We start from the raw sequence: 13,709 nt of genomic DNA on the forward strand, positions 1-13,709 counted from the left end.
CCGTGTGCGCGCGTCAGCGTGGCGCCGCTTATTTTCGCGCCACAAGAACCCCCCCTCCCCCCTGCAGGAGTACTCATGTGTAGGGCTGTCATGATTAGGAATTTCTGGAGATGATTAATTGTCAGAAAAATAATTGCGATTGACGAATATATTGTCTATTTTTTCCCTTTTTTCCTTCGTAGTACAAGGCAACACAACTCTGTAAGAACGTTTGGCTTCTGTGAGTGGAGAAACTGGAAATAGTGCAACATTTTTATTTTTATCTTCTTCTGATTTGTGGTGAAATTGAAATTTCACCAAGCTCTAGATTGAACAAATAAATACCTTTGGCAAATAACAGCTGTTAAAGTTCAGAGTTCTCATCTGCTTTTTGTGATCTGTGCATCTGAACATCACTGCAGCTTCAGTTTTTTGTTTTGTTTTTTTTGCTCAGTTCATTCATATATTCTCTTTTTTTAAATATGTTTTTAAAGATATTTGACCGTTTATTTCATCCCATGATCTCATAAATTCAGTATACAACGTGCACATCATGTGTGAACAGGGCGGTAATGGCAGAATCACACCGGGAGAGAAAGTTCAGAGAGAAGTAAAGGCAGCTCCACGGTTTTGTTTTTTAACATGTTTACTTGGGTTAAAATCCTCTCTCTGCTCCGTTCTTGCTGTGTGCACTGATGGTTCTCAGACTGTAACGTGTCGCGCCTCCATTCAGGAATCTCCCCTCCATACAGATCCAAGGTGGATCTGCATGGAGGGGAGATTCCTGAATGTTGAATTGGCACAGGTTGGCACAGGTTTTACACCGGATGCCCTTCCTGATGCAACTCCACATTACATGGAGAAATGTAGCAGGGGTGTGATTTGAGCCCGGAACCTTCTGCACTGAAACCAAGCGCATTAACCACTTGGCCACCACCCCTGCTACAATAAGAGTTTATAGCTGTTCAGCTTTGTTTACTGTGTTAACGGATGCGGACTAGAAGGAGAGAGCACCCTGAACCATCCCTTAGTTATGCTGCTATAGACTGCTGGGGGGTTCCCATGATGCACTGAGTGTTTCTTTCTCTTTTTGCTCTGTATGCACCACTCTGCATTTAATCATTAGTGATTGATCTCTGCTCCCCTCCACAGCATGTCTTTTTCCTGATTCTCTCCCCTCAGCCCCAACCAGTCTCAGCAGAAGACTGCCCCTCCCTGAGCCTGGTTCTGCTGGAGGTTTCTTCCTGTTAAAAGGGAGTTTTTCCTTCCCACTGTTGCCAAGTGCTTGCTCATAGGGGGTCGTTTTGACCGTTGGGGTTTTTCTGTGATTATTGTATGGCTTTTGCCTTGCAATATAAAGCGCCTTGGGGCAACTGTTGTTGTGATTTGGTGCTATATAAATAAAATTGATTTGATTTGATTTAACGTTCTAAAAATTATCTGACAAAAATTTATCGGAAGATAATTAGTCTGATAATGGTTTTCAAAGTTATCTGAAAAGAAAATCAGATAACGAAAACATTATCTTCGATAAACATCGGTTATTAGATTATTGGAACTGTGTCCACCACTGGTCATTTTCCCTTTCCACACACTTACACCAACTCTGGACAGGTTTTTGCATCTGTTAGTAAAGAAATCTGGTGCCTTCTCTCAGCACCAGAGATGCATACCTGCTTGGATCTCTGCATCATTCGTGTAATGGTGTCCCTTTAGATTTTCTTTCAGCTTGGGCAAAAGTAAAAAATCAGAAGGTGTGAGATCCAGACTCTACGGCAGGTGTGACACAATCTGAACCACTGCAATGCATCTTGTGTTTTTTGACTTGTGTGTACACGAGCATTGTTACACTGAAAAATTTGCATCTTTTCACAGAGGAACCTGCTTCAAGCGTGCACCCAGCTTTTGCAAAATCTCTACATATCAGTCAACGTTGTCAGCTGTTCTGAGAGGACTATGTCATCACACCCACACTTGATGCTGTGCATCTGTGGCTGTTGTGGGGTGCCCACTACAGGACTGGTCATGCAGATTTGTTGTGGCTGGATTTTCACTCTTCAAACTCCTTGATCACCTGCTGACTGTACTGAGATCCACACAGGAGTCACCACAGACAACACTCATTTGTTGACGAATCTCCATGGGTGTGCAACCCTCCACCATGAGGAATTCAATAACAGTACATTGTTTCAAATGTCTGTCCCTGTACTTCACATTTTTTTTTACCAACTGCTATGTGCAGGTGTTATGTCAATACTGCACATGCCTGAAATTGCAGGTAAAAACCGTTTGGTGCAGCAATAGTCAATAAGTAAAAGATTATTATCAAACCAATTTCACTTTTATATCTTGCTTGTTATTGAAATAATGGCACTGGAGGTCATTTTTCTTTTTTCTTCAGTGTCGTATTAGAGATGTAAGTCTTTGTCCTGTGTCACATGACACTGGGGCAGGGGCATTTTGAGCCCTGTGGTGCTGCCATGGCGCCGGGCCACCCTGTGTTTTTGTGGGGTCGTGCCTGCATATATGGGGCTATGTGGCACTGGTGCAACTCCTCACAGATATCACGATATTTACAAGCCACCAAAATGCTGGTCCTCTTGTCTTTCAGACTTTTCAGAAATACTTTCAATCATCTACACTACTTTTAACAGTTATTATTTTAGATGATTTTAACATACATGTGGACAGTCTGTTTCTTTTGCACTTGTTAAACAATATACCCATAACAAAGATCTACAGCCTCACATTAAATCAGTATATCGGTATATGTGATCATTTTTGTATCTTTTAATGTTGATGATTTTAAACAACAGAATATTCCAGAATTAACTGTTAGGAAACATTATCTTCCTGCTAAGGCGGCAGCAAATTTTTCAAATCTTTTAAGTGAGACCCGAGCAGACTTTTGACCTTCCTCATGTGATTTTATTGGAGATGGTTTTAACAGTAAGATAGAAACAGCTCTTGAAATTGTGGCACCAAATGAAAAAGGTCATTTCTAATCATATGTCTCCATGGAAAAATAACAAAATGTAACAATAAATTAATTAATTATCAAATTGTCCATAAACAATTGACAATTTCTAATAGCGCAATAAGACATGCAAGATATGCATATTTCTCAAAATTGATAACTGACAACTGTGATAATTCAAAAATCCTTTATTAAACCTTTGATCATTTAATCCCATTGTTATGAAGTCTAGCATTATGTCAATTAGCTCCAGATGTGATGACTTGGCACACCAATAAGACTGACAATAAGATTTCAACAAGAGTTCAACAATAAGATTGACTTTATCGATTAAATTTATATAAACCATAGGATTTTAACCCTTCAGATCCCTTGGTTTTATGAGAGGAGAAACTGGAGAGCTTTGCCCGGGATGATGCTGAAATAATGTTATTTCCCAGTTAAAACGAGCAACCTGCTTTTTAGACCCAATTTCAACACCCTGTTGTAAAAGAAATTTATAGCTTTTTAGACAAAGATGTTCTCAATATTGTCATCTCCACTCTTTAAGACTGCCATGGCTACCACTGCTTCTGAAGAGAAATAACCAGTGGTGGGCACACTTCCGATAATCCGATAACAGATAATTATCGAAGATAATGTTTTCATTATCGGATTATCTTTTTAGATAAATTTAAAAACCATCATCGGACTAATTATCTTGCGATGAATTATCGTTCGATAACTTTTAGACCGATAACGTACTCAACTAAGCTGAACAGTGAAAAACATTTTTAAAACTGTTAAAGCTGTTGAGACCTACCTGTTAAAAAGCTTCCTAATAAGCATGTTGTTCTACCCTGTGCAAACAAAAACCACTCTATCATCTGTAAGCAAAGGAGAACTGGTGACCAAAAAAAAGTCATTTCCTTTAACACCTTACTAATATAATCACAATTTCACCAAGTCATCCAGAGGCATACATGTTTAACTTATGGTTCAAATTTTAACCACTCATTTTAGACAAGTTATTTAAAATTATTGTCATGTCTGAAGTTTATAAAGTGAAAATATCAGATATATGTTTTCGTTTTAAAGTAATGTGCTAATTTTTAAGGTTTTGTGAGCACATGCTGTGCCAGGCAGCAATGCATTATGGGTAGCATAAGGTAATCTCAGATGTTCACGACAGGACAAATGCATTTCAGACACTCTGTTCAGGGTCCACAGATAACAGCATTAAACTCTAGTGCCTAAAACTCTCGTGAATATATTCTCTGGGTTTATACACGTTAGTGTATTTGCATTTGTTAAATTCCACGCATCTTAAATGTAGCAGACACGGATTATCTGGAATTTTGTTTGACATTTTTTCAGGGCCGCTACTGCCATCTACTGGCCAGGAGTGTTCATGGCAGTATTAAACGTCTGGGTACATGGCTGCTGTCAAAATGTTGGTATTGTCCATTGTCCAGGCGCTTTTTGTGTGCATATATTTGTTAACTTTGTATTCTAAAACTACGGTTAGAAGTAATTCCGACTCCTTATCGGTCCACACGAACGAGGTTGGCACGATGTTTTTAGTTTTTGTGGAAGTGACGACAAGAGAATAAGGCTCCTGATTGGATAGAATTTTAATCAGTACCACCACCCAAAGGTTTGGCAGACTAATTACAACACATTTATACGGTTCGATGTGGCTGGATTTTTTTTTAAAGGACGTAGTGTGGATGAAGTTTTTTCCCCAAACTGAAAGGGTAAGATATTTGGTTTTACAAATACCCGACAACGTGTGTACATGGCCTTATGTCTGTGAAAGGCACTATATAAATAAATTTACTTACTTACTTACTAATACTGAGTGCACGTTTTACAACATCATAAAAGTTTTAACACATGCAATTGCGATAACACTTCCAGGGCTCTGTAAAAATGCCTGTTTTTACAAATAAAAATGTAATATTTTACAAAAGCACATTTATCTTTAAACCAACACACGACACACGTCACATTAACGTGTTGGTTTACATAATGGATTACTGAACCAATCACTGTTTAGCACTTTTACCCAGAATGCTTTGCGGTCTGTGTTTGTTACAAAACCTCAGAATTAGTGCCTTATTCAGCATTAAAAGATATATGTTATATTTTAACTTTGTACAAATGACAGAATTGACATTAATGGAGGTATTCTATCAGTATTTTCAAAAAAACCATAAGTTAGTATGACTTTATTTTTCAAGACCTCCGCCTGACCGGAGTGTTGAAATTGATAGGGAGTGGGCCTTATAGCTGCTCTCAGTGTGTCTCTGTGGTGGGAGTGCTGGTGTAAACAAGAGCTTCCAGCAGGGGCAGAATGTTGAAAGAAAAATGTTTATGATTAGTAAAGAGTTGATTTCCTAGGTGCTCTCAGGATTTGTCTGTGTTGCTTCCTGCAGGGGGCAGCATGGTCAAACATTCTTGCTCATTCTTTAGGTCTTTTACCACATCAAAAGCAATTGTATTAAAAATCAATTTTAGCTCTTTAGTAACTGCAAATGTCCCATAGACAACACCGGAATTTATCGATTATCTGTAACTTCCGATACATTTTTGGGTGGTTTGTTGGTTTATCTTTATCAAAGATAACTTTTCAGTTATCTTATTATCTGTTATCGAAGTTAATTTTTTTGGTTATCTGTGCCCACCACTGGAATACTTCTCAGATACTTCTCAAGATACTTCAATACTTAATAACAAAAGACCAGTTTATTATAATCTGCCATTTTTTTTTAATTATATTTTTATTAGTTTTTAAGGACAGTTGTACATACAATTTACAATGTATTCCTTTCATCCACACATAACATCCATTTAATCAAGTAAAGACAAAAAGTTTTTAAGTCAAATTTCAGAGAAGCTTGTTTTTATTCAGTTAAATGGTTTGATAAACTCTCACATTTTGGAACACCTCTAGTCTAGTTTTCAAGCCAATCATTGCATTCAAACAGCACGAGTGAAGGTTATAAATTACCTCAGAATAAATATGTGACATGAAAAACCTTTGGTGCTGGTCCTACTCGACTTCAGTGCTACCTTCTTTTAGCCAGACTTCACAGCATGATTGGCCTGTGGCGCTTTTCTAAAATGGTTTCGTTTTTACCTTACCAGTAGAAAATTCTGTATTAGTACAGATGAATGTTCTTCTAAAAACTACAAAATAGATTGTGGTGTCCCTCAGGGTTCAACTTTAGGTCTAAGACTTTTTAATCTTTATGTTACCACTGGGAAACGTCATCCGGAGGCATGGTTTAAATTTCCACAGTAATGCTGATGAAACACAGCTGTACATTGCTGTGTCTCCTGATGGCACGCAGCTGCGGACAGCTCAAACACAGTTTACAACGAGTTTACTCTTTGGCACGCAAGATCGCATGCCAGTGCAGGGATCAAATTCGTGCAAGTGTCAAGGTGGCTTTAGCTTCATAGTGGAGTAGAGTGGAGAAGGATATTCTTTCAACAAAACAGATCAAATCTAGGCTTCCATATCAGATGTGCTTTCTGGCAATTTGTAACTGACCTTTCAGGTCTTCTTTTTAAGAAAAGCCTCCTCGGTACCACTTCATCATGAAGCTGTATAACTGGTGATACAAAATGCAAAGCTTGCACTGTGCACAATTTCTCCAATCATAGTTTCATAAGCCGATAACTTCTTTTGGGTTGTCAGGGTGTCTTGGTGTCTTTCCTCGCTCTTCTCCTTCTTGCACAGTCACTCAGTTTTTGAGAACTGTCTACCCCATGCAGATTTACCATAGAGTGCCATACTGTTTGTATTTCTTCATAACTGATGTAAATAAAGTCCGATAAATATTCAGTAGCAGCTTTACCATCAGAGAGCCTCATCCACAACTACCACAAAAGACTTCAAGCTGTCAATGATGTTAAAGGGGGCAATACACAGTATTAAGAACAGGGGTATGTAAACTTTTAATCAGGGTCATTTGGGTAGTTTCTGTTGTCAGTATGATTTAAAAAGAGTAAACACAGTTGTTTGACAACAAATGGCTTCAGCCAACCACTAACCATGAGTGAAAAAAAACAAATGTTTTTGTGTTTTCATCCATATTCTCTGAAAAATGGCCAAAAAAACAAAAATTCTGCCAGGGTATGTAAACCTTTGAGCACAACTGTAAGTTGCACCAGAGTACAAGTCGGAGGACCTCTCAAACGTGACTTACTATACTCAGGAAAATATGATATACAGACAAGGCAAATAAAAACAATGTATTAAAAGCAGCAGTAACTCACCAAAATAATGACCAGTGGGTAGAGAAGAGCTCGATCCGTAACCTCCAAAGCCGTCAGAATGGCTTCTAATTCAGAAATGCAGGGATGATCAACCTGGGGGAATTAAAAAATAGAATGAAAAACATCGAGCTCTATTCAAATCCTGTAAGAACCACTGGAAAAATATACTTTTTGTTCTTACAATGAACAGTGACATAAGTGTATGAAGACTTTTTAAAATCCCCCTTCAGTGACAGCACAATTTTTTTTTTCAGTCCTACTTTTCTACATATGAGGGGCAATTGAGAAGTTTTGTGCCTGAGCTTGAAAAAGTAGGGCGTGATTCTCCATCTTTTGCATTCTGAGAAACCAACATTTCTCAACATTGCACCCAGTGAGTAAAAACTTCACACATTCTTAAGAAATGTTGATTTATTTTTCCCCACCCATTGCCAGAAATACTGGCTCTCACAAAAATGGCTAAGACATCCACAATATGCACCAATACATCACTATGATGTGAAGCAACACGTGAAAGGGATGAAAACTTTTTGAACATTTCATGAATAATGACACTGCCTTGTGGGCCCTTTTGATGTATGATGATCACAATGTACCACAACATACTGCCTAACATCATTAGCAAGAGGTCACCGGGATTCACTAAAGCTCGGCTGACACTGTGTGAGTTTTGGACCTTTTTCAGCCGATTTTTCAGAGGTGCGAGAATTTTTTGGATCGCGCCGAGTCTCAGCTTAATCGTGCGTCCTGCATTGTGTAGTGTACATGGAGTAACAAGCTGCGTTTAACCTCTCACAACCACCTCCCAATCGGCAATCATATGGTCGGATGACAATCAAACCTGTTTGAAATTCTGGTCGGCCGTCGTGAGGGTATCCCGCTGCTGAAGCAGCGCTACAAGCATCTATGCACTGATTACTTCTCACACTGTGCATGTGCAAACACCGATGTGGAATTGGAGAGAGCATAAACAGTGATCATCTCTTTGGGAGAGCAGCTTCTGTTTCTTTTTTCCCCCCTTACTCTTCAACTCATGTAAAGTCTTGTTTTTTTTTGTTGTTTTTTTGTTAAAACTTTGATGTCTCCCATTGAGATTTTTTTGTAAAAATAAGAAACGTAAATAACATTTGAAAAAATAACAATTAAAAAAAGCTTCTGTTTACGTTTTGATTCTGGAAACACGAGTCCGACGTGTGGTTTTTGAACGTACAATGTGAGTAGTCAGATCGCATCAGAGCATCAGGCCGCAGTGAGAACATAAATCGTGTGCTCTGAACTTTTACACCCTGCGGTTTTGTTGTAGTTTGAGCTAGAGCCAAGAACAACAATTGAAAACATCGTACAGTGTCTGCCCAGTTTAAGTCTTATACCTGCCTACAGTTTGGTGGGTGTTGTGTGGAACCCTCCTTAAACGTGGTCAAGAGATCAGATGATAGCCACCCTGATCTTCTTCATTTTGTCTGTGAGGATGCTTGGGATCCATTCTGAACACAATCAAGTGATAAAACTACTATTATTTAGGCCAACGCTACTGATATTGATATGCAAACCACAAACTGTTATTAGTACAGCATCCATTGTTATTTAATGTACCCAGTGTCATAACTTCTAACCTTGAAGGTGCCTTGACACTTCCTGCACTGACACATTGCGTGCCAGTGAGTAAACTCACTCTAAACTGTTGCAAACTGCACGTGAACTGTGTGCGGCTGTAACATCTAGAATAAAATTTTATGGCTACACTATATAACTCATAAGAAGGAATGAAAATGCAACTGTTTTACCAATCCATTACAATATATATTATAAATAATTACCTTTGAGACAAGATTCCAAATGCATTCTCCACCGCACGATGTGCACGAACCAACCTGCAGCTGTAGATCATTTCTCTGTGATTCTGGGAGCGATTAGAGATGGTTTCATCAGCCAAATTCTGAGAGCAAATGTGTAATCGGCTACAAAATGATTCACTGGTCAACAAAAAAAAATACATTTTCTTGCATGGACTTTGAGACCTGATTTAGGGTCATTTGGGGACGCTGAATCAGAATTTGAGCTCAGATTTCCTCAATCACATCACATTGGTTTTTTTTTTTTGTTGTTGTTTTTGTTTTTTTGCCTTCTGCATGTTCCTTATTGGAGTACCCAAACGTTGCTCATTCGCTATGATTTTGATGCCACTAATCATACACAAAAGCAGCTTCAAAAGCATAGTTTTTAAACCAAGTTCATGAAATGTGAACAAGAGCTGTAATATCGTTTATGGCGCCGAAGAGGTATGCAAGACTGCACTTTTTGCTTCAGTGCTTTATATGAGAAATACTTTTTCATATGTCAAAAACATAATGTGACTGGTTAAACCTAACACCAGATTCGTATTCAGTGCCCCCAAATTACCCAAAATCCAATGAAAAACTCCATTTTATGTAGCGTGGCATCAAGCAGGACAAGACGAATTGCACTGCAGTGCAGGGATCTCAAGTCTGTGCAAGTGTCAAGGCACCTTAACCCTAGGTTTTGAGCTTGAAATTCATCAAGTACCTCCTGTACAGCTTTGACACCATGATGCCCCTCCTTATCTTGTGATAATCCCAGTGATTTCTTATTGGATGCCGTATGAGAAATAGAAATATGGTACCGTACCAATAGCCACTTCATATCTTTCATGGACCAATGTGACAATTCAATTCAATTTCAATTTATTACATTTATATAGCACTAAATCACAACAAAGCTGCCTCAAGGCACTTTACACAAGTAAGGTCTAACCTTACCACCCCACAGAAGCCAGGTCATTTATTTTTTCTTTTTTTTTTTTTTGAAATCTCAGCATTTACATTCACTGCAGTTACACAGACCTTGCTTTTGCGAAACTGCCTGGATGGTTCATCGTTGTGACTGTTTCTTAATTTTCCATGAACGATGGTCTCATTGTGGCACAGGCTGGGACAGAGTTTCCACAGATGGATTCTTTTTCATGTGCAAAAAACATTTACGCCTCTGTGCTTGGGTCTACAGTGATAGTGTTGCAGTATCTTGCAACTGAGCTCGCAATAAGAAAATTTTTAAAACGCACGTTATACATACTACCATCACACAATACTTTCCACATGCAAACATTTAAGTAATTTCAAGAACTGTATTTGGCTTAAAATCGTTTGACCTCCCTCCGTATGCTTGAATTGAAAAAGTAACACTTTAAAAAAAAACCTTAACATGTTTGAATCACTTTGGGCCAGAGCACATCATGAATATTTAGACTGACATGTTTTTGTTTCTCTCAAACTTGTGCTTTAAATTGGAACTTACAGAAACCTGGATGAAGTTCCACTCCTTTAACAGATACCTGGCGTTGTCTCCGAGTAGGTCTGGGATGACATCCAGCTTCTGCAAGACACGAGAATCCTGATGTTTAATATTTGGTTGATCGTCTGCTTGTTACAAACTGCTGAGTGATAACATTTAAAGCAGGTGCTGCAATACCAAGATCCTAATGCATCTCATGCTAAGTGACTGATTGACTTCAGTCCTCAAAGGTCAAGAGTCTGCAGCTTTTTGTTTCTGCTACTTCTTCAATCACTCACTGCAAGAGAGCACATCCACCTGCACTGCTGGCATACATCATTTTATGATTACAGATGAGGGATAAAAATCAAAACACCAAAACACACCCTCGTACTTGGAGCAGAGAGTGAGTCACTGATGGACTTATTTCCCTCAGCTGCACTGAGAAGTTTACAAGAACAAATGGAAGAGGTTAAAACAAAAAAATGATTATGGGCTCCTTGATATTTCTGAACTGGCCAGAACATTAAGTCATATGCAAAAATCAGGAACAGAGGTCAACATAAGCCAACTTAAATTTCATTACCCTGCAAATTGAGTTGAAGATCAGTGCGTAGCCAAGAACTGTAAAAGTTTTAGTGCTTAAAAGAGAGAGCGAGACATTCAGATCCTCCTGTTCAATTTTGGCCTTTGGCATACAAGTAATAGGGGTTAGCTGGCTAATGCGACGTGTCCTTCATGTCCATTTTAAATCACTCATTGTTTTGTCTAATTATTTCCTCGGTCTACAATTTCATGCATGTAGGAAATAAAAACACAAACAAACATCTACAGTTTGTGTCTGACATTTAAATGTAGTTGTACTGCTAAAAGAAATGAGAAATCTTATGGGAAACATATGTCAGAGGGTTAATTGGTCTTGAAAGATAACAGCCTGCAGCGTCAAAAGAAAAATTACTTGAGTCTGAAATGTAGATTTAAAATGTTTTTAAAAAACTGACATGATCTAAACCACATTGGGCATGAACATTTGTTTAAATTTTAACATGGGGCAAGAAGCCAAGACTTAATGAGCAAACCACTGGTAGGACACACAAATAAATAAATAAATAAAATCAGCTCAACAACTCAAAGCATTGAGCAGCTGTGTGCACCGTCAGTGTCTGACTCAGATGAAAAAGCGCTACAGAAATGCGGTACATTTACCATTAAGGAGTGGAAGGGACTCAGTTAAATCACTGTGGCAAATTAATGGAATAAAACTTGAAAACAAAACTTGCAGACATTTTTTTTCTACTTCTGTTGGTCCAGTTGCAGAGAAATAGCTGAAACCATGTATAAGATAAGATGCCTTTTTATTGTCAATGAATAAAATTCAACAAAATTTGAGTTGCAGCTTCACCTTGCTTAGCATAGGACCTCATACAATAATTTAAGACAAAGGAAAAAAATACACATTCAACTATATACACAGAGAATACAGTAGGCAAAGAAATGCAGCAGGAGGTATCGAAAAGTGCTGTGTGCATGACAACTCTATAGATAAAGTGCAATGTGCATGACAGTCCTATAGATACAGTAGTGTTCAGAATAACAGTAATGCTATGTGAATAAAAAGATTAATCCAGGTTTTGAGTATATTTCTTATTGTTACATGGGAAACAAGGTACCAGTAGATTCAGTAGATTCTCACAAATCCAACAAGACCAAGCATTCATGATATACACACTCTTAAGGCTATGAAATTGGGCTATTAGTAAAAAAAAAAGTAGAAAAGGGGGTGTTCACAATAATAGTAGCATCTGCTGTTGACACTACAAACTCAAAACTATTATGTTTAAACTGATTTTTTAGCAATCCTGTAAATCACTAAACTAGTATTTAGTTGTATAACCACTGTTTTTCATGATTTCTTCACATCTGTTAAGCATTAATTTTGCTGGTTTGGAACCAAGATTTTGCTCATTTACTAGTGTGCTTGGGGTCATTGTCTTGTTGAAACACCCATTTCAAAGACATGCCCTCTTCAGCATAAGGCAACATGACCTCTTCAAGTATTCTGACATATCCAAACTGATCCATGATACCTGGTATGCGATATATAGGCCCAACACCATAGTAGGAGAAACATGCCCATATCATGATGCTGCACCACCATGCTTCACTGTCTTCATCGTGAACTGTGGCTTGAATTCAGAGTTTGGGGGTCGTCTCCCAAACTGTCTGCGGCCCTTGGACCCAAAAAGAACAATTTTACTCTCATCAGTCCACAGAATATTCCTCCATTTCTCTTTAGGCCAGTTGATGTGTTCTTTGGCAAACTGTAACCTCTTTTACACGTCTTTTATTTAACAGAGGGACTTTACGGGGGATTCTTGCAAATAAATTAGCTTCACACAGGCATCTTCTGTCACAGCACTTACAGGTAACTCCAGACTGTCTTTGATCATCCTGGAGCTGATCAATGGGTGAACCTTTGCCATTCTGGCTATTCTTCTATCCATTTTGATGGATATTTTCCGTTTTCTTCCACGCATCTCTGTTTTGTTTTGTTTTTTGTCCATTTTAAAGCATTGGAGATCATTGTAGATGAACAGCCTATAATTTTTTGCACCTGCATATAAGTTTTCCCCTCTCCAATCAACTTTTTAATCAAACTACGCTGTTCTTCTGAACATTGTCTTGAACGTCCCATTTTCCTCAGGCTTTCAAAGAGAAAAGCATGTTCAACAGGTGCTGGCTTCATCCTTAAATACCTGACTCACACCTGTTTGTTCCACAAAATTGACAAACTCACTGACTGAATGCCACACTACTATTATTGTGAACACCCCCTTTTCTACTTTTTTTTTACTAATAGCCCAATTTTATAGCCTTAAGAGTGTGCATATTATGAATGCTTGGTCTTGTTGGATTTGTGAGAATCTACTGAATCTACTGGTACCTTGTTTCCCATGTAACAATAAGAAATATACTCAAAATGTGGATTAATCTTTTTAGTCATATAGCACTACTATTATTCTGAACACTACTGTAAGTAAATATATATATATATATATATGCAAATGTATACAGCAGGTAGGAAAATGCAGGAGAAATATCAAAAGTGCTGTGTGCATGGCAGTCTGTAGACACATTAGTAAATGTAGTAATCCGAAAAAGGGCGGAAGATCCACCAGAGAAAGATGAAGTGCGGTCG

At 38.2% G+C, this 13,709-nt stretch overlaps 1 protein-coding gene across 3 annotated transcripts in view; it reads right to left on the bottom strand.

Moving 5' to 3' along the window:
* The window catches only part of crppa (CDP-L-ribitol pyrophosphorylase A), a 125,154-nt gene that overhangs the window by 55,845 nt on the left and 55,600 nt on the right, over positions 1-13,709 (bottom strand). For all 3 annotated transcript variants that reach the window (XM_034174330.1, XM_034174332.1, XM_034174331.1), the window contains exons 7-8: positions 10,535-10,612; positions 7,223-7,315 (exon numbers count right to left, since the gene is read on the bottom strand). In XM_034174330.1, the coding sequence (XP_034030221.1) occupies positions 7,223-7,315; positions 10,535-10,612 (171 nt within the window). The remainder of the gene's footprint in view (positions 1-7,222; positions 7,316-10,534; positions 10,613-13,709) is intronic.

The sequence above is a fragment of the Thalassophryne amazonica genome, chromosome 7, assembly GCF_902500255.1.
Source record: "Thalassophryne amazonica chromosome 7, fThaAma1.1, whole genome shotgun sequence".
Lineage (NCBI taxonomy): Eukaryota > Metazoa > Chordata > Actinopteri > Batrachoidiformes > Batrachoididae > Thalassophryne > Thalassophryne amazonica.